This window comes from Penicillium nucicola (assembly GCF_028828085.1).
Source record: "Penicillium nucicola strain IBT 29836 chromosome Unknown utg000011l, whole genome shotgun sequence".
NCBI classification, from domain to species: Eukaryota; Fungi; Ascomycota; class Eurotiomycetes; order Eurotiales; family Aspergillaceae; genus Penicillium; species Penicillium nucicola.
The window spans coordinates 125,590-149,499 of NW_026643135.1; the positions used below are offsets into that span (position 1 = coordinate 125,590).

Genomic DNA, 23,910 nt, shown 5'->3' on the forward strand with positions numbered 1-23,910 from the left:
TTTTGGTGTGTAACCAGGGGGAAAACATGGAAATATGGGAATATATGTGAGATCACGACGATCCTTGCGTCAGTATTGGTCTAGGGAAGCTATTCAGTGGTAATTTAGTAGTTGGTTGGGGGGTTGTAGTTGGGAAGATGCAGTGACGCATAAATATATAGATGGGGGATGACATTCACATGCAACTTCCATACCATGCCTGAATGATCCGTTGATCCAAGTCTTTAATGTTGGATCATAAATAGGTCTTTCAAATTCATAGAAACTCGCTTCAATGTTGTTTATCAAGATAGAGTGAGAGTATACTGTTTACAACATAGACCCTGTACTCTGGTAGCCGTCTTCTACAACCCCAGGGCTTCGTCCAGGTAATGCTGACAGTTCATGCATGAAATGACGGCCATACTGAGAAACAGCTCATACCCCGCGCGAGAGGTTCAAATCCTCAGAAAACAAGCATCTGTCGACTCAGCCCTACTTGGTGACCCGAATCATGACCCAGCCAGCTGGTGACCCAGCATTACACGCATTCGAGCTTCCAATGATATCCCAACCGCTGCACAATAGTATTCCGCCGGAGCTACTTCCTCGGTATGACCCAGTCTACGTAGAATACTACAACAAGTACAATGCTGGCCGACTCCATACACACGAGGTCCCGATAGAAGAGTTCCGCAAGAACCCAGCCCGGTATATCATTTCATATGGGCGAGCTCGGGGTCCGGACATCTTTCGCATCACTGAACAGAAATGTCCGGTTGATGGCGGGGAGATCACTGTTCGGATCTTTGAGCCAGAGCCCCAACTGGACAAACAAGATACCCCGAAGAAGCGAGCGGCCTATATCAACTTCCATGGAGGTGGTTGGGTGTTTGGCGGGCTTGTCTACGACCATGACTTTTGCAAGAGAGTTGTTCATGGCCTCGAAGGAGACCTGGTTGCATTTGATGTTGACTATCGATTGGCACCCGAGTACAAATATCCAGTTCCTGTCGATGATTGCTGGACGGCCTTCAATTGGGTGAATCTAGACTCCCCCTCTCCCGATGAACAGCGAACATCAACTAACGAGACTTAGGTCCGTTCCAGAGCAACCGAGTTCAATCTTGATCTCAATCGATTCGCAGTGGGCGGCGCATCAGCAGGAGGTCAGCTTTCGGCTGTCATCAGCCATCTATGTCGCGATCAAGACATTCCTCTGCGACTACAGATCTTGACTGTGCCAGTGACGGATCTGCACCGAGTTTTCACGCCGGAAGGGAAGTTTGATCGAGAGCGTTGTCCCTACGAATCCTACCGGGAGATGGAGTTTGCGCCCGCACTCCCTGCCGCACGTATGGCATACTTCCATCGACAGTTCCTGGGGGTACCTCGACCAACGCAGTCGGGTGAAGTAGTCTTTCCTCCTCCATCATTGCCAATGTAGACTGATCCCTTTAGGACTGGAAAATATCGCCAATTCTCGCTCCTAACTTTCAGAATCTGGCCCCGGCGTTGGTGACTACCGCGGAGCTGGACCCATTGCGCGACGAAGGCGAAGCATATGCAGCGAAACTTCAAGCTGCTGGCGTGTTGGTGGAGGTCAATCGAATCATGAGCGCATCACACCTGGTCACTAGCCTGGATGGCATCTTGGAAGGAGGGCGACGATATAACGCGAAAGTGGTTGAGACGATGAAGCGCCAACTCAAGGGATGAGTGTTCAACCCGTAATCAGAATACCGTAGTTAACCATTAATACGGCCTCGAACAGACGAGAACCCGTGGTATTTGGTGTTTTGCCGATACCGGGAAGTTTCGGTTGGGGGAAGCCGGCGACTCGTCGTTTAATCCTCACTTTTGCTTCTTGAGAATCCTTTGCGATCTGTCTCGAAATAGCGCGATCAATTGATCTTGTTTTTGTCCTCTTTTAGCCATAATGAATCCTTCTACTTCCCGAGCCGCGGTGCGCTCTATGGCCACCCTAACACATGCGACCAGAGCCACCCCCGCAGCTCGCAACCTTTTGTCCAGCGCTCGTCCGGCTACTCGGTCTTTGAGATCCAATACCCGTCAATTCGATTTCCCTCGCCTTCAGACCCTCAACAAGCGTGCCTTTGGAACCACCACCAGAATGGTAGGACACAGAGAGAGAGAGAGACAGCTCCCGTGAAAATACAGCTAATGGTTGCTAGTCCGTTGACGCCCGTACCGAGAGCGATGCCTTTGGCGAGATCCAGGTGAGTGAACGACGGCGTTACAATCGGAATTACAAGAGCTAACGAGGCTGGAACAGGTTCCTGGTGACAAGTACTGGGGTGCGCAGACTCAGCGGTAAGCCGACCCGCGAATCGAGGACAGAGAAGAGAGAAAACCGGATCGCTGATGGAAACAGCTCCCTGGGCAATTTCGACATCAACCAGCCCCAGGACCGTATGCCTGCCCCCGTGGTTAAGGCTTTCGGTATCCTCAAGGGTGCTGCCGCCGAGGTGAACATGAAGTACGGTCTTGGTATGTGATGCTCTAGGAACTTCGGATATCAGATTATTGACTAGCGTCAGACCCCAAGATTGGTGAGGCCATCAAGCAGGCCGCCGCCGAGGTCGCCGAGGGTAAGCTGCTGGACCACTTCCCTCTGGTTGTCTGGCAGACCGGCTCCGGCACTCAGTCCAACATGAACTCCAACGAGGTCATCTCCAACCGTGCCATTGAGATCCTCGGTGGCACCATGGGCTCCAAGAAGCCCGTCCACCCCAACGACCACGTCAACATGTCCGCCTCCTCCAACGACTCCTTCCCTACCGTCATGCACATTGCTGCCGTTGTCGAGCTCGAGCAGACCCTCCTGCCTTCCCTCAAGGCCCTCCGTGACGCCCTCCAGGTCAAGGTCGAGAAGTGGGAGCACCTGATCAAGATTGGCCGTACTCACTTGCAGGACGCCACCCCCCTCACCCTCGGCCAGGAGTTCTCCGGCTACGTTGCCCAGCTCGACCGTAACATTGAGCGTGTCCAGGCCTCTCTCCCCCACCTCCGCTTCCTCGCCCAGGGTGGTACCGCCGTCGGCACCGGTCTCAACACCTTCAAGGGCTTCGACGAGGCCGTCGCTGCTGAGATCAGCAAGCTGACTGGCACCGAGTTCAAGACTGCCCCCAACAAGTTTGAGGTTCTCGCCGCCCACGACTCCATCGTCGAGGCCTCCGGTTCCCTCAATACCCTCGCCTGCTCCCTGTTCAAGATCGCCCAGGATGTGCGCTACCTCGGTTCCGGCCCCCGCTGCGGTCTCGGCGAGTTGACCCTCCCCGAGAACGAGCCCGGTAGCTCCATCATGCCCGGCAAGGTCAACCCCACCCAGTGCGAGTCCCTCACCATGGTCTGCGCCCAGGTCATGGGTAACCACGTCGCTGCCACCGTTGGTGGCATGAACGGCCAGTTCGAGTTGAACGTCTTCAAGCCTCTGATGATCGCCAACCTGCTCCACAGCGTGCGCATCCTCTCCGACGGCATGAACAGCTTCCGTTCCCACCTCGTTGATGGTCTTGAGGCCAACGAGGCCCGCATTAACTCCCTTCTCCACGAGAGGTATGTATTTCCCCTCCCCCCTTGCTTTTTTCTTACTTTTTTTTTGTGGCAAATTCTAACGCTTTGACAGTCTGATGCTTGTGACTTGCCTGAACCCCGTCATTGGCTACGACATGGCCTCCAAGGTCGCCAAGAACGCCCACAAGAAGGGCACCACTCTCAAGGAGAGTGCTATGGAGCTCAAGGCTCTCAGCTCCGAGGAGTTTGACCAGCACGTTCGCCCCGAGCTGATGCTTGCTCCCAAGGAGTTGAAGTAAATCAACAGCACTGCTGTTTCTGTGCCATTATAGACTAGGATGTAAGAATTTCATGTTTGAGAACAGTTGGACTTTAGCCTGTTGTAGTATAGATTATTGAATAGATTGGCCTGGACATTTAGGCGAGTTAAAAATAGGATTTCCCAGCAGGTCGAACAAGCCGAGTGATGCCAGTTAGTAATTCAAGAAAAGGAGGCAAGTATAGTAAGAAAGTCATATTTCAACGATATAAAAGTGCAGGCAAAAAAAAGAGAAAGATATTCATAGTATTCGTAGCATTCGTAGTATTAATAGAACCCCTGGGGCAGTGTTTCACTTTCGGTACCTGGATCCCTTCAAGTATCCAAGGTTGAAACTCTCCTTTCCCTCTTTTCTTTTTCTCGCTTCCAATTCCCCATTGACTTCACTGGATCCTGTTTCCTCTCATTCCTCTCATTCTTCCCACTGCTCTCATCTCATTCCTCTCACCCCTCCCTCAACTCAAACCAATACATCCTCTCCAAAAATGACTACCCCCATCACAACCCTCCACGAATCCAAGACCATGAACGAAACAATCACCCAAATCGACACCCCCAGCCCTCAATCTGACGGCCCCCTGTTCCCCTCAACGCTCATCTCTCCCGAAGTCATCGCCATCCTCCCAGAAAACTACACGATTCGCCCTCTCCGCCGCTCAGACTACGGCCGCGGCTACCTGGACGTATTGCGCGTCTTGACGACTGTTGGCGACATCACCGAGGAAGCCTGGAATAAGCGCTATGACTGGATTACCTCGCGCAATGATGAGTATTACATGCTTGTTGTTTGTGATGGAGCAGACCGTGTTGTTGGTACTGGCTCGTTGATTGTCGAGCGCAAGTTTATTCATGAGCTTGGAATGGTTGGCCATATTGAGGATATTGCCGTCGAAAAGGGCCAGCAGGGCAAAAAGCTCGGGTTGAGGATTATCCAGGCCCTTGATTTCGTTGCTGCCAAGGTTGGTTGCTACAAGGTATGTTCTCTCTCTCTGACTTCTACGCTGGGTGGTGTACTCTGCTAACTGGCTCATAGAGTATTCTCGACTGCTCCGAGGCCAACGAGGGCTTCTACGTCAAGTGTGGGTTCAAGCGTGCTGGCTTGGAAATGGCCCACTACTATTGAGCGGTTGTATAATCTTCAAATGGGCTTGTTAGACCTGGTTGACTGCGGACTTTCATCTGGCGTTTGGGGCATGAGACTCGATAAGCCTGGCTGGGCTTATTGAGCGCGCATTATATATGATAAATTTGCGAGGAATTCATGCATTGGTTGCATGTTTGAGACATGGACTGTACTGAATCTGCAATTCGGCTTGCATTGGCATTTCGACCTATGGCGACTATACGTTCTCGCACCGCTCGCTTTGCTTGATCCTAAGATATATATGGGGGGTTTAGCAAGCGGGCAGACTCCCGAGCGATTGGCACGCTTAGTCTTGATGCTTCTGCTATTGTGAGATCCTGTCCTAGACTGTGACACCGAGTATACTGTACGAAGACTTCTAGAGGATGGGGATGCAGTGAGATCAGACTTGGTCTAGTTATAGATTGCATGAATGTTTTATCACTACTGGTGTTAACATAACCTACTTGTCCGAGTTGATCTCCCATGCACGTAGTGTAACCTCGATCAAGACATAAACTAAAACAAAATAACATTCAAGTACAGCTTAAATGCTGATCTGGACTACATGGCAATCCTGGATCACATCATGACATGACCAGAAAAGCACGAAACGATTCATTGCCGAAGAGACGCAGAGTTCATTTGATACTCGCATGGGGATTCATATTTTTGTTCCTTTGTTCCCATTTTCTGCATTGCATTGTATTGCATAAAACTGTTTCCAGAAACAAGGTATCTCACAGACAGTACTCCAGCTCCGGTGCCCGCAAGTTCCATCATATCGCAACCGTTAGCTCAGCGTTGCTCCATTCCGAACACCTCCATTCCCAACCATTTCTATTGTGAAATTTAGCGGGACTTGGCGGCGACCTTGGGGGCAGAGCCCTTAGCACCCTGCTTGCTCTGGATGCGCTGGGCACCACCCTTGGTGGCAGCAGTCTTGGCCTTCTCAGCCTTCTTGGTGGCGGCGGAAGCGGCCTTCTTCTCCTTGGCGTCCTTGATGGCCTGCTTGCGAGCGGCCTCACGGGCCTCGGGGCGCTGGGAGCGGCGCTCCTTGATCACATCGAGGGAAGCACCAACGATGGCACGCTGGTTCTTGACAACACGGCGGGTACGCTTCTTGGCAACCTCCTATATAGTGTAGATAGGTCAGTAATCTGTCGCATATCCATCATTCTGCTGCAATCATGATTGTGTGGCGGCGTTGTGGTTCCTTCCTCATGCTCCGTTTCATCCCGAGCCGACCGTATTCCAACCACACAATTCACAAATCCAATATTCAAGGGAGGGACGACCGACCTCAGAGATACCCTTGCGGTGCTGGCGACGGAAGAGAACAGTCCATGCGATGCGGCGGGGGTTCTTGCGCTGGAGGAAGAGGGACTCGGACTTTCCGTTCTGGAAACGGAAGATCTTGCTGTCACCACGGATGAACAGCTTACCCTAAAAACAGATCGAACATTAGCCTCTGAGAATTGGAAACCAGGCGAGGAAATTGTGTGCGGCGATTCAATCCAACGGAGAGCGACTGCAGTGTTGATCCAAAACCAAATATCGAAGTCGAATCCGGGTCGTTATTCGGTCGCACACAATTCCTCCACGAAGCGACGGGGTGACAAAAACGCACCTTGCCGGGGTAGATCTTCTGGCCGGAGAAGGAGTCGTCGTAGGTACGCATCTTGACGGATGGAGATGCGCTGACGGGTTTGTCGTTGAGTGGTTGTCGAAAATCGGGGATCGCGATGATGCTTGCTGACCCAATTGTGGTGCGGGCACTCGCTAATGTGCGACACGTGATCTCGGCTGCCCTGGCTTATCGATAAGATCACATGATCCCATCCATGCTTGATATCAACGTTTGGTCGTATAAGTCTGATTTTATGCCTGCTGGATTCTATGGTCTGTCTTTATTTGACTCTGAACATTTTACGGGCTCGCCATGATTTACCAACATGACTGCCTCTTTACCTGTCCTTATACCTACCCATCTACCTAACCATTCTCACTGACTACTGGCTTTCTTAAGAAATGTCCTTTGTTTGAATCTGGACTGCATATACGTACATGCAGTGAAGAAACACTTGCCCTAAGTCTTCATATTCGATCAAAGAAATATGCAGAAAACAAGCTTGATTCTATGCAACGCCTTCTGGACACCCAGATAACTAAGACAAGGGCATGCAAATGGCAGACTGTCACCTGCTCTAAGTAACATGCTTGCTCGCTTCAATAAATGGTCGGCACTGAATGCCTGTTCTCACGAATAGAAATTTCTGTCCTGCACTTCATGGTCACATTACACCTTGTCACGTTTAGGCCATAGCATGAGTCCGAGTCCATTCCCGTGCCGTTTGAATCGCAGCGGGCTCATCGTCCTTCCAACGCTGGGCAACATTGTTGTCAAGGGGATCATCGGGGTTGGGGGCACCAAGCAAGGCTTGGATTGACAAGAGTATCGTGCGGATCTGGAGGGCCGGGGACCAGTTGTCTATCCAAGTCAGAATACAGTGTACAATCCGAGGTCATTTCACTCACTCTTCAAAACATCCAAGCAAATGCGACCCAGACGGTCAATGTTGGGGTGGTAGATTTTGGTCAAGAAGCGAATTTTGGGAGGAGTCATAGGATAGTCGTCGGGCAAGAAGAGCTCGAGGCGGAAGATACCACCTAGGGAAAGCATGTCAGTTTTCAATTGAATTGAAGACAAGTGATTTGCGCGCGCGCCTACCTTCATATGGAGACTGTGTAGGACCGTGAATAGAGACGTCGAAGTAACGCAGGTTATCTTCATGAGGGACAGCATTGATGCCAGGGACGCTGCGGCAAGCCTCAGATGTTAGCACTTGAGCGACCTAGTCACAAATATGGGAGGTCTCACGGCTCGGCCATCAAGCGCTCCGTCTCCTTGATAATTCTCTTGGGCAAAGCCATGGCGATCCGGTCGAGTCCTGTTTAGATCTGATGCTTTTGAAAGACGATGTTCCTGAAGTATTCTAGGAATATGCGCTCTGTTAGTTGTCCAACAGAGTAGCAGATCAAGCACAGACTGAAGACAAGAATATCCAGAAGGGTCAACAAATAAAAGATTCCAGATCGTGGCGACGTAACCGGCCGAGGGGCTGCATTGCGGGGTTTCTTCGCGTTCCGTACAGGTCACGTGTACGCCACAGTACCAGCCACACCTCCACATCTTATCATTCCATGCTTTACCTTGTATCCCACAATACCTTAACTCCTATACAGGAGGTGGTGTTGGAATAACAATGAATCATTTTCCTTTTGATGATCTTCTGTGTTGTGTCCAGTGATATCACAATTCCTGCGTTGGCACCCAAAGCGACCAGCTTGAGCCCAACGGGCATCTCAGTTCAAGATGTCGAGCTCAATGGGACCGAAGCCCCTCACGTCGGCGTTTGAAAGCCCGACATTCGATGAGGACAGCTCGTTCCATGTAGAGCAGCCTGTGGGGGCAATGTCAATATCCCCTTGTGGCCGAGACGTGGTGCTAGCATCTAAGGAGGGTCTACATGTCATTGATCTGGATTCACCCTATTCTCCACCACGACATCTCCCTCACCACACACCATGGGAGGTGGCTGATGTCCAATGGTCGCCATTTGCAGCACGCGACCAATGGGTCGTCAGTACGTCCAATCAGAAGGCATTGGTCTGGAACTTGGCAATGAAGACGTGGCAGAACTCGATTGAGATTGTACTGCACGCCCACTCTCGCGCCATCACCGATATCAACTTCTCGGCTTTTCATCCGGATCTGCTCGCAACCTGCTCTGTAGACAGCTTTGTGCACTGCTGGGATTTGCGCAGCCCGGCGCGTCCCGCTATCTCTTTCTCTGATTGGTTTACTGGTGCAACCCAGGTCAAATGGAACCGGCAGGACCCTCATGTTATTGCAAGTTCACATGACCGGTTTCTTCGGATCTGGGATGACCGCATGGGCGCGTACCCAATCAAATCGATTGAGGCTCATAATACAAAGATTTACGGAGTCGATTGGAATCGTGTCCGACGTGGCGCGCTGGTGACTTGTTCTCTGGATAGGACTATCAAGTTCTGGGATTACACTTCCGAATCAGATGTTCCAGAGAAGCAGATTCATACTCCATTCCCGGTATGGCGCGCACGGAATACGCCATTTGGATGGGGTGTTCTTGCAATGCCGCAGAGAGGCAATAATGATCTACATCTATATAGTCGGCGAGCCGAAGATGGTTCGAGCAAAGAGGCTGACCTACCCCTAGCGCATAGCTTCCCTGGGCACAAGGGGCAAGTCAAGGAATTCCTCTGGAGACCGCGTGGAGGGGTGGCCGATGGTATCGACCACCGTGACTTCCAACTTGTGACATGGGGAACAGACAGGGAACTTCGCTTACACAGAGTTGACCCTGAAATCCTACAGCGCGTGGGCTACGAAAAGGGCAAGTCCTTTATTTCAACTCGAACAGTCACACGCCTCGGTGCTGTATATCGCAGTTTCCGTGATGTGAATTCAGACTTGGACTTCGAAGATCTTGACACAGCTTCCTCAATTGGGGCCCAGAATCAAAATCAATCGACAGGTTCTGGAATGAATGCTATATCAGTTCCCCACTCCCGTGGTTGGATCAAAGGAGGTCATGTTGACCGAGTTGGCATGCTACCCAGATCAAATCTAAGAGCTGATACCAATCCAATTGCTTGGATGCGTGGTGTGAAGATCTCAGGCTGGGATATTGAGACATTGGGAGACGAAATCAGCCACGTGGGTGAAAAGTTCACCAAAGTGGCATTCGACTCTGTCGATGTCCGACAACGAAAGATTACAATTTCGCTCAATGGGCCTTGGGGCACTGACGGTGCCTCTTTGTTCTTGAAGGTGGATATCAAGTTTCCAAACAGCTACCCCAAATCTGCTATTCCGACATTTGCATTCCAAAAGACGGCCACTGTTACCGACGAATGGGCTGCAAAGATGACTGCTGAATTGCGAACAATCGCTGAAACCTACATGTCCCGAAGTAGGGGGTGCCTGGAAGGTGCAGTGCGCTATCTTCTGGGAGAAAGCAGCCTAGAAGAAAGCATTGCTTTGATTCTCGGTGAAACAGGTGACAACATCAAATCACCTGTTAACGGTGAATTAGAAGGCGAATCTAGCGACGAGGATGAAGTCGGCATGACCCAAAGCCAAGAGCTGGGTATGAGCTCAGAGCTTCTACGCCCCGTTAATGCCAATGTCATGGTGCCTGTAGCCAAAGCCTGCGGTGCGATATGGGCAAATGACGGCCGCCTTGTGTGCTTCTTCCCACCGAAGAAGGACAAATCGTCGGAGCTATTCGAGACCATGGGGTTCAAAGAAATGAGCAGATGGTCTCGAGGGGATAAGGTATTTGAAGGCTTTGGTCGTCTACAAACCAACTCACCCGGCCCACGCGGCGGAATGGGCACCATCACCAGCACAGAAGACGGTGCATCATCTGACTCGGAGGATTCATACTCTGAGACATCCAGCTCTTCAGGCTCATCCGATATGCTTTCGGGATTGCCAACACGTTTTCCAGCACCCCAGACATGGCGCAGCGCTGGCAGCTATGGAGCGCACCGGCCACGATCAACAGATAACTCGCAGCGATCAACTGGTGGTGGCGCGGTAGTCAAATCGGAAGGGCCTCAAAATATCATATCAATTCACAATTTGAGTGATTTGTTACCAGTCAAGCGAGAACTGGCTAGCCAATATAGCATATGCGGTAAAGGGCCAGACGTGTGTGCCCACAACGCGGCTGTCGCCCTTGACGCTGGATGCTATGAGTTGGCTCAGATCTGGGGGTTGATCAAGTTGATTCTGCATGTTAGAAAGAACCCTGGCTCCTTGCCTGAGTCGGGACTACTGCAACGGCGTATTCAAAGGAAAGGAAGCGGACTTGGTGGTATCGGAAAAGATGGTCTCTACAGAGATTTGACTGGAAGTATCATTCGCTGGGGAGATCACCCCCTTGGCAGTCACTGGCTTGTCCCTGCTCTCTTCGAGCACTTTGAGCGCATTGGAGATGTACAGATGGTAGCGATGCTATCCTGTGTTCTACATGAAGCAAATCAAGAGGACGGCTTAGAAAAGCAAAAAAAGATGCCTGGACAACAGGCTTTCTCATTGGATTTCTCAGTCGCACCGGTCGTTCAATCAAAGCTTCCAGCTGTGACACCTGCTTCTTCTGTCCCGAAAGATATCCAAGCCATGCCTGTGTCTCAAACATCAGCACGGTCTTCTAGCGAAATATGGCGGCTTGAATCAACACCACCACATTCAACGGGCACGACGCCCCCATTTATGTCTCGCCCTCGCGGTATTGCGCCTGACCGAAAATCCTTGAGTCAGAATATGTCAATCGCTGCGTCACCCGATCAGCAATCCCAGCCAAGGAGCGGATCTGGATTTGGATCGGTATTGGCATCGTCATTATCTCGCTCATTCACATTTGGACCATCGTCCGCATCCCCACCGACAAGTAGATTGGACAAGAAAAAGCCAACCCCACAGGAAAGTCCGAGTGTGGCGACAACAGGACAAGTGGTAAGTATCCATGCAGTCAGTTCCATTCTCAAAATATCCCATTCTAACAATTGTATATAGTCGGAGGCCCAATCAGACGTTGAGAGTGACGAAGCACCCAAACAAAAACCTCCAGCAAGGTTCAAAGTCACGATGAAGAACCAAAGGGCTTTCGAAAGCGACGGATCAACACAAGACTCACTCCTCGACGAATCCAAAGAACCACTCTATCGCGCATACCGTGCCGCATATGCCGACCTACTTTCAATCTGGGACCTCCCAGTCCAACAAAGCGAAGTCATGAAAATCGGAACTGTGACCGATCGAGTAGACGACATGAACGCCAGTCACTACTGGAACAGCACCACTGAAACCGAACCCTCCATGAAAGACCCACCCGGTCCAATTACCCAGAACCTTGATTTCCAGCGCCATTGCACTAGCTGTGGCCATGCGCTGCAAATTTCCATCTTTAATAAACACCCTATGGCCCCTGATACCCCGTCCAAACGTCACCAGCGCAAATCATCTGCTCGGCGATGCTCCAATTGCCAACCCCGTCAGCCGCTTCCTACGAAATTACCCTGTGTTATTTGTCGGGAGGTGGTCGACGGCATGCTAATACCCTGTCTGGGCTGCGGCCATGTCAGCTGCTTCGACTGTCACCAGGACTGGTTCCTCCGGCCAGGCGATAAGTTTGACGGCTCACTCGACCAAGACCTTAACTCCCTCCCGTCTTGCCCGACCGGTTGTGGCTGCCAATGCTCCGAGCATATGGTCGTTAATGTTCCCATGCCGTCGTGGGAAACACCATCACCCTCACCATCTCCAAACCCAAACCTTCACCTTCAACCGGGGCATAATGCATCAACGTCTGTCTCACCTAGTCGAACAGCTCACCAGAAACATTCTCGTCGGAGACAATCCGAGCCTGCTGTTGCTGTTGACCCTCCTAGGAGAGACCAGCTCAAGTCTCGCACTGGAACTGACCAGCTTCCAGATGAATTGGACATGTGGCAGGAAACTTCACCTTTTGCTTCGTTGGCGAGGGGTCTGGGTGGTGGATTGAGTCGCGGGTTGCGGACCAAGGAGGAGCGCAAGAAGAACAAGTCTGTTGCCATGGCTCCGAATGTGAAGCGTTCTTAATTGGATTGGATGAGGTTGGCGTTTTATACCTACTGTATACCTATAGCTATTTCCTGTTTTTGTGTTTGCTTTGTTTTTGTTATTTTGATACCACTACTGTATGTATGGGCGATGGCGCAAAGTCGGTGTAGAGAATCGATTGGTCTCGGCCGTTGATCTACGCATCCCCGGACGAGCACTGGCCTCCTACACCACAATTATAGTGTCCAATCATAGAGGGCCAAGCTAGGTTGTACTTCAGCACCACGACATTGCATATACTCTTCTGTCATACCAAGGGAAGATGATGAAAATGAACTCGTAGCTTCATTAATGGTATTTCACTCTATGCTATAGCCAGCAAGTAACAGGGCGATCTAATCTAAAGCGCTGAAAAAAGCAGGGAACACATATGCTGTAATCCCATCGACCCATGTTCAGCATGCAGCTATTATCTTCCAGTCAAGACTGGAGAAATTTACAGCTGCTTGAGGATAGCATCGGCGCTGGAGAGCTCAAGGGTGTTCTTGGCGGACTCCTTGGCGGCGTAGGTGACCTTGCCGTGGTCGATGATGATCACGTAGCGGTAGGTGCGGCCCTCCTCGTCGGCCCAGCCGATGGACTTGGAGAACTTGGCCTCGGGGTCGGAGAGGAACAGCTAGATGGTGTTAGTCAAATCATTCAATTGCATGCGGCGGGGATAGGGGTGGAATGTACAATGTCATCACCGGTAACACCGTTGGCCTTGCCCCAGGCGCTCATGACGTAGGCATCGTTGTAGGCGAGGACGGCAACCTGGTCGACACCCTTCTCGCGGAGCTGGGGGAGCTTCTGGATGTACTCGGGGACGTGGTTGGCGGAGCAGACGGGAGTGAAGGCACCTTGAGTGGCGGTCAGTATTGAGAACCTTGCAGACGTGCAGACGTGCAGTTGGGGTGCAGATGGAGTGCAGATGAGGGAAAAATTCCAAAGAGCGGTCACGTACCGGGCAGAGCGAAGAGGATAACCTTCTTGTCGGCAAACTCCTTGGAGGCGTTGTAGTTGATGGGGATACCGCAAGAAGTGATCTCGCCGGCCTCCTCGGACCAGGGGATGTAGCTGTTATTTTGGGTTAGTGAGAGAATTGGAAGGCATTGGAATTGAGACAAGACTCACGAGAACTTGACGTCCTCGGGGAAAGCGTCACCAGCGTTGAAACCCTTGGTCATATTGGCGGTTGGAAAGTAAGAAATTAAGAGGGGAAAGATGAAGATTGAAGATTGAAGATAGATAAAGAAGTTAAGTGGGAGGCGAAGCCGTATTTAAGAGTACACCGCTTACACATATCGGCCCATCGGGATTGAGTGGGACAGGAACAGTCTGGTATTGGTCCATAAGGTGATCCGAAGTAGAAAGATACCGAACCGTGTGGATTAGCAAGAAAGACCGTCGAGAACCGTTACGGTTATCGGGTCCAGGGCCTTGGGCTTAATAAGATGAAATCATATCATAGGCTTACAGTATACTGGTACTGTCAGGGTATCGGGAATGGGCTTCCAGCCCTGACTGGTTTAAGTGGAGATTCAGGGACGAATCAGAGGAGCCATTGGGGAAGATTTGAGAAGATTTGGGAAGATTTCAGGGAGAATGAGGAACGAGGGGCAAAGATGATGTTATTGTGGGCCTGGGATATCAGGCACCAAGTGGGATGGTCATGTGCTTGAGGCCTTGTGAACAAGGCCACTATTTGGCTAGTTTGTCTGAGTTGTCTGGTTTGTCTCGTTGCTCTCTATCAGACAAAGTTCCCACTCCCAGTACACCGAGACAATGGAAACTCCTTCTTGCTACACATTGTGATGGCTCCGGATACCCACTTGACCCCAGAGTAAGATCCATCCTCGTAGGAATCAGCAGAAAAGGTTCCCGTCTGAGTCTGCGACCCAAGACAACCCTTCAACACCCGTCCAGACTTGCGTGTCTTGATGGGTTTGGTAATCATCACACCGGAATAGCCATTGGCAACAGTCCCCTTGACGGTAATCACAGTCTGTGTACTCCATGTACGAGTGTAGTCAATCCCAGCCGAGCCGCCCAGCTTTTCTTTGATCAAATTCAAGTCTAGTCCGACGCTCACGCTGATACTATTGCCCACGGTGTATCCCGAACTCACGGAGACGTCCATGCCATTCCCGGTACCAATTACAACGGGCGACATTTGGACGTCCCAGTCAACGAATGTTTGGGTTCGATCCGTGATCACTGCTGTGATCAAGTCACAGGAGTCTCGGGTGTGAAGCTTGGAGGTGCTGTGGGCAGACGTGGTTTCCACGGCGTCGGTGAAGTCGCCGGGGTGCTCAGAGAGCGCCTGCGAGGCTATAAGCTCGTTGTAGACGCTTTCATGAACAACCTCCACTAATTTCCGACTCACGTTAGCTGTCGTTGATACTTGCCATCCGGTGTTGAGGTTGGATACTTACTTCGGCCCTCTCCGTACAAGATGATCTCCCCTGGCTGGAGAATATGCTCCGGAGTCCAGTTGGTGCTGTTGATACTGCGTTCAACAAATGGCGCTGCACTGACAGCTGTGGCCAACACGACCATAGCATTGACGAGGAGCATTGTGAACAGAATAAAAGATGTTTGCACGAAGCGATGAAAGCAGGGAATACACCGTTTTTCTAAGGAGATATCCTGCTTATAAGCAATTGACTCAATCACTTATCAGGACCCCTTTTCCAAGAGAGCTCACGAGTATCGCCTTCTGTGAAGTCCTATAGTCCCATTATGGGTCTTGCCCATTGGGACCGACTGCCATATACGGACAGGATGCGCATGTCTCTAATCCTTCCGCTCGGGAAACCCAAAATGTGAAGAAATACCTCATCATCATATGGTCTTTCAATGCTCGAAACAGAGCCCTTACCTAAAGAAGGAATGAACCATGATATCTGCTCAGAAGATCATCTCCAGCAACCTGGTCTCACATCAGCCAAGGGTCCTCCATGGCATGCTTCAACCCTCGCTCTTCCGGCCCTGTCAAATCAACACGTTGCTCACGATGATCCCTCTCTTGGCAAAAGTCTGATAGATATCCTTCTCCATAACGCGGAGAGAAACCATGCATCGCCGCCGATCTCATACCTCATTCAGGTCACTTTCTTTGGCGGAAATGACACTGTCACAATGTCTCATTTTTGGCCCCCATGCGATATATTGTCCTGCTCAGGCTCCCTTTGATTAGCCGGAGTTTCACCAAATCGTTGGTGCTGCAGCTGGGCGCCGATTCCCCGAGATTTCCCCTGATCTACCGTTCGTGATGCAGATCAGGCAACGGTTGGCTTTGAAGTTTATTTTTGAGACATTTCAATCTGAAACAGCTTTCTATGCATCCAAGTCAGTGCCAGTAGATAAGCAGTAGTTTGATTGTTGACTTGATATGCGATGGATGCTATTGTAGTCGGTGTCTTGGATCAGCTGTGCTATCGAGATCAGGCCTAGCTAGTTGAACAGGAGCGACGTTTAAAGAACCACAGAATCCCACTGAGTCTTTGCCATCAATCTTCCATTTCATCGATTAGTCCTTTCATCAACAACTCGTCAACACTTGAACATGCGGGCCACTGCAATTCCTCTCATATTCCTCCTTGGAGGGTATGTACCCTTCCAATCTCCAACAACACCATGGTCGGCAATAAATAACCAAAAGTCTATAGAGCCGTCGCAAAGCTGCACAATGTCGCCGTCTGCGTCAGTAACAGAAAATATTCCGAAGTAGGCGGTTCCGCCTTTAGCCCCAGCTTCACATATTCCAAGGACTATGAGATCCTGCCAGCTGAGACCAAATGTGCCTGCGACTTTTACAGGCAGCGCAACACTGGGGATAAGCAATGGGATCAGTGTCCTGATTGTACCTTTGTATGCACTTTTGTTCAGTTGAACTTGTCAAGTACAAGGGCTAATACTTTTCTTCTAGGATGGTAACTACTGTAACTCTGCTGGGTGGCATATCGGTGGCGACGAGGTAAGTCGATTCTGTTTGAAGTGATGAAGTAGTGCTAACTTTTGTTCACAGATGGATTATTACTGCGAGAAGCTGTGTCATGCCCAGGGTTCCGAGGCAAACTGAATGGCCTAGAAGGCTAAGTATGGTATTTCTGGGTGCCAGTCGATTCCGAGAAATAATATCCTGTAACTATTGTTTCACTATAATCTATCAAATAAAATCCTGATCCCGAGATTGTCTCTGTAAATGATCATCGAGTAGTCTGATCACTCTCGTGCCCTATATCTCGCATGCATTATCACATTTCACTCCAAGTAATTCAATGTCTGGTATCATTCACATGGTCCGTCGTCTCCATCAATCTTGCCAAAGTAACAGCCTCCCTGAGTGCCCGCCCGACATGCCCACGCACCCCAGCCTCCTCCATGACCATCAACCCGCCAATGGTACACCCCTCCGGCGATGTTCCCTGATCCTTCAGTAAGGCAGGGTGTATCCCACTCTGGAGCATACTAGCCGTCCCTTGCATGGATTGAAAGATCATCGTGTGTGCCAGGTCGCGTGGAACGCCGACCGCAACCGCTGCGTCGATCATCGCATCGACTATTACGGCAAAGAAAGCTGGCGTCGAGCCTCCAACAGCTGTGGTTGCATTCATTAATTTCGGGTCAATGTGGACTGCCTTGCCGATCTGTTCGAAGATCGATGTTGTGATCTGCAGATATCGTTCTGGCAAGGCGGGCTCGGAGATCTCGATTGCCGTGAGGGATTGTGAGACCTGTGCGGCGATGTTGGGCAGGGTTCGCACAACCCATGTGCACCCAGATGTGTTTTCAGCTGTTGTGGCAGACCCGTAGATTGTGCTTTCGAGTTTCTGGCGGGTCCAGCCTGCTGCGATGCTGATGAGGAGTTTGTCGGCTAAGGCTTCCCGGAGACCGGGCTGGGTAAGGACAGTCTCGATGTCTGCTGGGTCTGCGCCGAGAATGATGACATTGGCATTTTGGACGGCTTTTACATTGTCCCCACGAGAGATGCGTAATTTGCTCATGGACTGGGCAAATCGCTCGGTGAGTCGTTTCTCCGAGATCTCACTGCGCACGCAGGCGATGTATTGTGTGAAGGGGAGCTCGCTGGATTTCTCTGTGGGCGCATTGATCAGACCGTTCAAAATTGCGATGCCCAGGTTTCCTGTGTTTCTTCGTGAGTGGCTGTTCGCTCTGTGGAGAGTTGCGCACTTACCACATCCCAGGATACAAAGAGTTCCATTTTGAAGGTTGGACATCTTATCACACAGCAAGATGAATGTCAATGTATTGTATAGCTCGAAGATTGAGGAAGGGAGGTGGCAGAAGAGGAACCGATCTGTTTTGAAGCACACCGGGAGTGCTTCCGGCGGAGACTCGGTTCGTGCGCCGGCCAGATGGCGATAATATTCAACATCCACATTCCATAGGAGTGTGGGAATGAGGAAGATATCCTGTCTCTGCTCCCATCAAGTCTCATCGCTGGACTCTGCAATGTTGCCTGACCACTGAGGGTTTGTTGATTGGATAGATTTGGACATGTGTATAGATCTGGATGCGGGGATATCTCGCTCAACACTAACTGATATGCTGACATGATTCACATGAGTGATAACTTATAACCAACATAACTGAAACTACTATAACTACTACAACTACTACAACTACTACAACTCATATAACTCATTGACTCAAATAGTCAAAAAGTCCACAGAATTGGAGAAAAGCACATGATCGGGTGGTCAGCCGGGGACCCAACCCATTTCCCCTCACGTCTCCTCATCTTATCATCTCTGAAGCTGTTCATGAACCGACTCGAAGTCGGGACTCCAACTCCGCAAGACAAAATGCCTGGGCCTATATGAGTTCTCTCTTCCACCCATCCGCCTCTCATTCTCTTTCTTTCCCTTCCTTTTGCGACCATGGGCCTCTCAACATCGGATCCGATTGTCATCATCGGAGCTGGGTCCTTTGGTCTTTCTGCGGCGCTGCATCTCACCCAAAGAGGCTACACCGACGTGACAGTATTCGGGAAAGATGATTCCGCCCCTTCGGGAGACCTGGCAATTGTAGTGTGCCCTTAACCATGAGTGTTCGGCCATAGAAGTTAGTTGCTAATGACCATATTCTGGATCCAGGTCTATCGCACCGCTCAAGAGGCAGGCGTGCGATTCCTGTTGGGGCAACAGGTCGACGAGATTGTATACGTGAGCACATTGACTGGGAGGAAGAACGCGGGGATTCGCACCAAGGATGGCCAATTCTATAGCTCGGTGTTGGTGATCATTGAAGCTGAAGGAGATAGCTACCCAATGTCTCAGAGGGACTCCATGCCGGACTCCTTGGCTACGCCTCTGTCATGGTACACCAATCTTTCGCATTCCCTCGTCGACTATGTACCCCAAGACTCGTCCGTCATCTTGCTTTCCGGGAGCTCAGAATGTTCGGGCCAGCGTTCTAATCTATTTTCTTTGGTGGGTTCGTTGGTCTTGGATCTGTTAGGAGCAACCAGTGATCAGCCAATCGCTGTCAAGTCCAAAGAACTGTCGGACATATTACCGCAAAAGCTGGCGAGGCTGTGAGGCTGAACAGCTCCCCATGAGATATGAGGAACTCGGTACGGTGTACTGAGAGACTGGGTTTCAGTTTCAAAAGGAGATGATATTCTAACAATGAATACTCCATTCAATTGGCTTCCTCTCTACCGTAAACAACCTCTGGCATTTGAGGGAGGCGCATTAGGCTTCATCAACAAGGATGAAATCAAATCATGCATGATCAGACCATGTGTTTCGAGTCGCGGCACATCAGGTCTAACCTCGTCTAGCAAGATTCAACGTCCACGCTCCTCCTCATCCTTTTTGGCTAGTCTCTCTGCTCGCAATCGCTCTGTCTCTGCTTCCATTTGTCGGATCCTCCGCGATCGGTCGGTTGCCTCCAATTCCGTGCGTCGTTTGACGAGCGCCGCCTCTCGCATTTGCAGCATCGCATATTCAGCATTCTGTTCCTGATATCTCCGGTGTGCTTCCCTTCGCTGCTGTAGTCTTTCTTCCTCGTAGCGAGCGATGTTTTGTTGATGAATCGCCTGCCCTTCCGGGCTATGAGGGTCATACTGAGGCAGCTCCTCTACCTCTTCCTGTGTTTGCTGCTCTTGCTCCAGTCTCCGCTGGTCTTCAGCTGCCCTGCGTTGCTCTTCTTTGTTCTGATATGCGGGATCGTCGACTTGCTCTGGATTCTCGAACGGAGGAGCATAAGGAACAAAAGGGCGTAGACCCATGCATTCGCGACAGTTGCCCATTGTGTAGGAGTCTTCGAGTCGAAGGATTGGTTGTGGTCTCTCGCAGAACTCGCCCCGGCAGCGAGCTCGGGCTTCTTCGCAGCGTTCAATTCTCCATCCTTCTGTGTGTCCACAGCCCGGGATGGACTCGTTGACGGGGGAGGGTATAGACCCGCGATACCACTTGTAGCGTAGCATGCACATCTTGATGAAGATATCCGAGAGCTTAGGCACGTTGAAGATTGAATGTGAGAGTCAGGGGGATACAGAGCTCTTTTGACGAGGATGCAGACAGAGGGGTGAGCTTTGTTGATAGACAGAGGTCACAGCTGGGACTTGAGAAAGGCTGGAGAGAGGATTGACCTTTGCATTTATCTGTTGTAAACCAAGCATAAAGCCATTGAAGTTGGACACTGGAAAAGAATGTCTTTGTGGGAATCAAAGAGGGCTGAAACACTCCGGTCGTTCTTTCTTCATGACATTTGGTCAACGCAGCCAGAGCAGGAAGTGATGTTCTCAGATGATTAGGAAAAGAAATTTGTATGAGACTCTAGTCACTTCTGCTGCTAGTTCTTTCAATGCATCTGATGGTGTATTTGGAAGTTCTCCTCGTTCGCATTATATCTTAGGCACTACTTGATTGAGTGTTGTCAATACCTAAATCACTATACGTACTATGCTTTGTTAACAAGACAAGAGGTAGACTCTATCAATCAAAGCTCAATGAACCTATTGCGGCCTAAATAGTAGAGCTCTTCACCTCCGTAGCCACTAGCGAGACAAATCAGGCTATCCTTCAAGAATGACGTGCCAAGTCCGAAGAACATCGTAACGGTCTGAGCCTCGAATAACAATGGACTGCGATCATTTGACAATTTAAATCGACAAATCGTGGAGATGTCCACAATTGGGCGGAAGCAATGATCGGCAGTCGGGGCTCCGGAGGATCGGAACGCAAAGAACTGTGGCACTTTGATGCCAATGAATTTTGGGACAGGGCAATCTGACGAACGAGATATTCCCATGGATGGGGCTAGCGTATTGCGTTGTATTGAGGTGCCTTATGATCGGATTGTGCCCAGTAAGAAAAGCGGCAAGGGGCTCAGCACTGAAATGGAAGGCGAAAGCCAAGGCGTGGTGGAGGAAATCCGATACTTGGGTACAAAGTATCTTGGGGCCTTTCCAAGCTTAAAGCATCCCAGTCAAATATTTTGGTAAATACCCTTCGGTCCATATGTTGAAGTAATGTGCTGCAAGTGAGTCGCGTTGGCATTTCCATAGGGATCACATCCTGGAACCGGTTGGCATAATTCATATAGTTGAGCTGTTGCGGCTTCTCCTATCGTGTGATTTCTCTCGCACTGTTTCCTAGTCACGGTTGATGAATTGAACGTGATCTCATTCATATCTTGTAATGAAATACTAACACCTCCGGGTACATCCAAAGCACCCTCAAAAGCTGTATGACCCCCTAATTCTGGTCGCAGATTGTCAATTGTTCAGACAAGCCAGCAGCACATTGATGCTGACATCCTTGCTTGATCATGGTTGCGCCACTCCAATTGTAGAGCGGCTGTGCCTTGTTGAGCCGAACAAAGTAAAGCAGTACAGTGGTACAGCCCTGGAGGTTTTATTTGGTACAATGACATGAATCAGACTTCCACGCTGGGCAACCATCAAAGTAAGCTGGCTTAAATGCACGCTGATCCGTTTTCTGAGATCGGCTTGGACGCGACACTTGTAGCTATCAAATCCAGTCACTAGAGCCGGTAGCTCGCATTTCAGGCGGTATTTAGCTTGGAACTCTAGTTGGTGAAGGACATCAGAGGTTCTATTTCCAGGGCTGCATTAAGTAACCTGAGCTGCTGATGTCCGACGCGTTGATGATCAGAAGTAGCGCGCAACGTGAGGGGTTTGATGAAGTTTTCAGTAGTTGATAGAGCATGAAGTGCATTGAATCTTTGTCCGGGGTGAGTTCGTCTTGTGAATCAAAAGGAAGTGAAAGGAAGTGAAGGAAGTGAACAGTGATTGTTGACTGTTGAAAGTGGAACGTGACCCGGTCTTGGCGCTCTGAACCACTTGATGAAGTAGACGCGATCAATCCAGCAATATACTGGCTTTGATCTTCTTGGTGGGTTTTTGTCTTTGGCTTATTGACAGGCAATTTGAGACACTAATTAGACATGTTGAGGAGGGTTGTTCGTTTTGAGCCGAAAGCGAGAAATGACGGGCTTAGATATATATACCTACCACTACAAGACCAGATGTATCAACACCGAGAAAGAGAACGAGATCTGTAGAAAATAGAACAATTAGGCTTCAATGGCAAGAAATATCATGTATCCACTACAAAGTTCGACTTTATTTTATACTGGTGACGCTGTTTGTAACAGCATCCTCCACTTTCACTAAAAATCCTAGCCGTGAAGTCAACCGTAAAAGACCGGTGGTTTTGACCTCATAATAATCAAGAGAGGAATGATTAGAGTAAAGCTATTGCTATTATTCTGTATTAAGTTATGAAATTCTCTGTAGTCATCTAGCTTTTTTTGGCTAATATCCTGCGCGGACTTCTATTGTTGAATATAGAACCCAGACCTCACCATGACCCAACCAACAACAGTAAATTACAGTAGCATGTGGACTGCCCTAGCCGCTTGAGTCTCTCATCCCTTCGGTCTCTGGGGGCAAAGATATCAAACTATCCCTCCCCCACTGGCGATGACACTAGATATCCGGCCGCGGTTTACCGAGAGGTTCGGTCAAAGCAATGTAGCAGATAGGAAATCCCTAGTCACGAGTCCATTCTGCTTTGAAATTGATCAGGCCATGTGGTAGTAAGAAGGGTTTCGGAGGTCTCACCCCTTGCGTTCTTATAACCCTGTATTGTCTGTGCGCCAACCTGGGCACTTAGCATGCCTCGCCCAGGGAGATTTGAATCTCTCCTGGAATATCGAAGAAATCTGCCAATCTTTATCCTGAAGTGGTAGAAGAAAATGACGTAGGGATTTATTAGAGCGAACTCTCTGATCGTGTTTTGTGCAGGGGTGGATAATTTATACATTCAAAAGATCGGCTATGGTGGACCGAATCACAGGACCTTTGATTGGAAATAAAACTGATGCTCAATCATATAACAAGAGCCATGTGTTTGGAATATTAGGACAAAAGAATGGCGAGGGGTGAAGGTGAGGGTGAAGGTGTTGAGATGAACAATACTTCCCTAGACGAGCAGCATAGGTGAGAATGGTGCCTAAAGCTCAATGTCTCTTCTCAGTCTCTAAATATAGAGAAATTTTCGCGAATATACCAATTGAGACCTAGGTTATCGGTCTTTCACTTAAAATTCCGAGGTAGAATGCAGGTTCAATGGCTGTCTTCTCCTGGTCCTATAAAGCCTCCTATATGGACCCCGAAGTTGACAGTTCTCAGGAAAAACCAGATCTTAGGACGGAGGATCCTCAGGGGGATGGAATGTGAGCAAAGATTGCCCCCCTTTCGTGGATAAACAGCTATAAGGCGATAGATGATCTACTCCTGTCCCTCCCCCTTCATTTGAGCTTCATTTTAGAATGGAATGTATACGCACATCCCTCAGCTTCAATCGCCATTGGAAACAAACGACCTTGCACTTCAGCAGTTGGAAGACATGTGTAGCTTCTAGTGTAGAGACCCATGGAGTATCGAACTTCTTGTGCTTTTTGGGAAAGGTTGTAGCTACCTGAATACAGGAAGGCAAGGCTGTATAGTTGAATCCGAGAGCGACACAAACACAAAACGGTGACGATACTCCAAGACTAAAATAGTAATATTATGGCAAAAGAGACATACTGAGCCAAAACAAACCAAGTAAACAAGTGCGAGAAAGAGAGCAGAGGCAGTTGGAGTTGACATTCCATAGCCAGCGAAGGAATCCTCATTCCACAACCACAACATCCGGCATGCCAAACCGTCTTCTCTCTGACAGCCTTCCCTTCTTCTGCTTCTTCTCTTGGGGC

At 49.9% G+C, this 23,910-nt stretch overlaps 12 protein-coding genes across 12 annotated transcripts; 6 read left to right on the forward strand and 6 right to left on the reverse strand.

The window, feature by feature from the left end:
- Positions 1-493: 493 nt before the first annotated feature.
- Positions 494-1,698, forward strand: N7511_011143 (alpha/beta hydrolase; the record flags this gene model as incomplete). The annotated part of the gene is made up of 3 exons (XM_057133520.1): positions 494-1,021; positions 1,079-1,366; positions 1,441-1,698. The coding sequence occupies 3 exons, from the start codon at positions 494-496 to the stop codon at positions 1,696-1,698; spliced, it is 1,074 nt and encodes a 357-aa protein (XP_056978808.1).
- Positions 1,699-1,918: 220 nt separating this feature from the next.
- N7511_011144 (class II fumarate hydratase) lies at positions 1,919-3,815 on the forward strand (the record flags this gene model as incomplete). Its single annotated transcript, XM_057133521.1, has 6 exons — positions 1,919-2,116; positions 2,175-2,219; positions 2,276-2,313; positions 2,375-2,490; positions 2,541-3,558; positions 3,629-3,815. The coding sequence occupies 6 exons, from the start codon at positions 1,919-1,921 to the stop codon at positions 3,813-3,815; spliced, it is 1,602 nt and encodes a 533-aa protein (XP_056978809.1).
- A 505-nt stretch (positions 3,816-4,320) lies between these two features.
- gup1 (glucosamine 6-phosphate N-acetyltransferase) lies at positions 4,321-4,958 on the forward strand (the record flags this gene model as incomplete). The annotated part of the gene is made up of 2 exons (XM_057133522.1): positions 4,321-4,809; positions 4,869-4,958. 2 exons carry the CDS (start codon positions 4,321-4,323, stop codon positions 4,956-4,958), a joined length of 579 nt encoding a protein of 192 aa, XP_056978810.1.
- Positions 4,959-5,810: 852 nt separating this feature from the next.
- Positions 5,811-6,639, reverse strand: N7511_011146 (60S ribosomal protein eL24; the record flags this gene model as incomplete). The annotated part of the gene is made up of 3 exons (XM_057133523.1): positions 5,811-6,092; positions 6,261-6,404; positions 6,589-6,639. 3 exons carry the CDS (start codon positions 6,637-6,639, stop codon positions 5,811-5,813), a joined length of 477 nt encoding a protein of 158 aa, XP_056978811.1.
- Positions 6,640-7,273: 634 nt separating this feature from the next.
- Positions 7,274-7,892, reverse strand: N7511_011147 (E2 ubiquitin-conjugating protein UBC13; the record flags this gene model as incomplete). The annotated part of the gene is made up of 4 exons (XM_057133524.1): positions 7,274-7,449; positions 7,497-7,628; positions 7,690-7,778; positions 7,840-7,892. The coding sequence occupies 4 exons, from the start codon at positions 7,890-7,892 to the stop codon at positions 7,274-7,276; spliced, it is 450 nt and encodes a 149-aa protein (XP_056978812.1).
- A 442-nt stretch (positions 7,893-8,334) lies between these two features.
- N7511_011148 (Mtc5p) lies at positions 8,335-12,651 on the forward strand (the record flags this gene model as incomplete). The annotated part of the gene is made up of 2 exons (XM_057133525.1): positions 8,335-11,526; positions 11,587-12,651. The coding sequence occupies 2 exons, from the start codon at positions 8,335-8,337 to the stop codon at positions 12,649-12,651; spliced, it is 4,257 nt and encodes a 1,418-aa protein (XP_056978813.1).
- Positions 12,652-13,108: 457 nt separating this feature from the next.
- Positions 13,109-13,838, reverse strand: N7511_011149 (peroxiredoxin family protein; the record flags this gene model as incomplete). Its single annotated transcript, XM_057133526.1, has 4 exons — positions 13,109-13,288; positions 13,348-13,511; positions 13,616-13,728; positions 13,786-13,838. 4 exons carry the CDS (start codon positions 13,836-13,838, stop codon positions 13,109-13,111), a joined length of 510 nt encoding a protein of 169 aa, XP_056978814.1.
- Positions 13,839-14,401: 563 nt separating this feature from the next.
- N7511_011150 (uncharacterized protein) lies at positions 14,402-15,228 on the reverse strand (the record flags this gene model as incomplete). Its single annotated transcript, XM_057133527.1, has 2 exons — positions 14,402-15,021; positions 15,087-15,228. 2 exons carry the CDS (start codon positions 15,226-15,228, stop codon positions 14,402-14,404), a joined length of 762 nt encoding a protein of 253 aa, XP_056978815.1.
- Positions 15,229-16,219: 991 nt separating this feature from the next.
- N7511_011151 (uncharacterized protein) lies at positions 16,220-16,735 on the forward strand (the record flags this gene model as incomplete). The annotated part of the gene is made up of 4 exons (XM_057133528.1): positions 16,220-16,260; positions 16,323-16,524; positions 16,583-16,630; positions 16,682-16,735. 4 exons carry the CDS (start codon positions 16,220-16,222, stop codon positions 16,733-16,735), a joined length of 345 nt encoding a protein of 114 aa, XP_056978816.1.
- Positions 16,736-16,931: 196 nt separating this feature from the next.
- N7511_011152 (uncharacterized protein) lies at positions 16,932-17,894 on the reverse strand (the record flags this gene model as incomplete). The annotated part of the gene is made up of 1 exon (XM_057133529.1): positions 16,932-17,894. One exon carries the CDS (start codon positions 17,892-17,894, stop codon positions 16,932-16,934), a length of 963 nt encoding a protein of 320 aa, XP_056978817.1.
- A 663-nt stretch (positions 17,895-18,557) lies between these two features.
- N7511_011153 (uncharacterized protein) lies at positions 18,558-19,217 on the forward strand (the record flags this gene model as incomplete). Its single annotated transcript, XM_057133530.1, has 2 exons — positions 18,558-18,707; positions 18,774-19,217. The coding sequence occupies 2 exons, from the start codon at positions 18,558-18,560 to the stop codon at positions 19,215-19,217; spliced, it is 594 nt and encodes a 197-aa protein (XP_056978818.1).
- A 251-nt stretch (positions 19,218-19,468) lies between these two features.
- Positions 19,469-20,116, reverse strand: N7511_011154 (uncharacterized protein; the record flags this gene model as incomplete). The annotated part of the gene is made up of 1 exon (XM_057133531.1): positions 19,469-20,116. One exon carries the CDS (start codon positions 20,114-20,116, stop codon positions 19,469-19,471), a length of 648 nt encoding a protein of 215 aa, XP_056978819.1.
- Between the last annotated feature and the right edge of the window lie 3,794 nt (positions 20,117-23,910).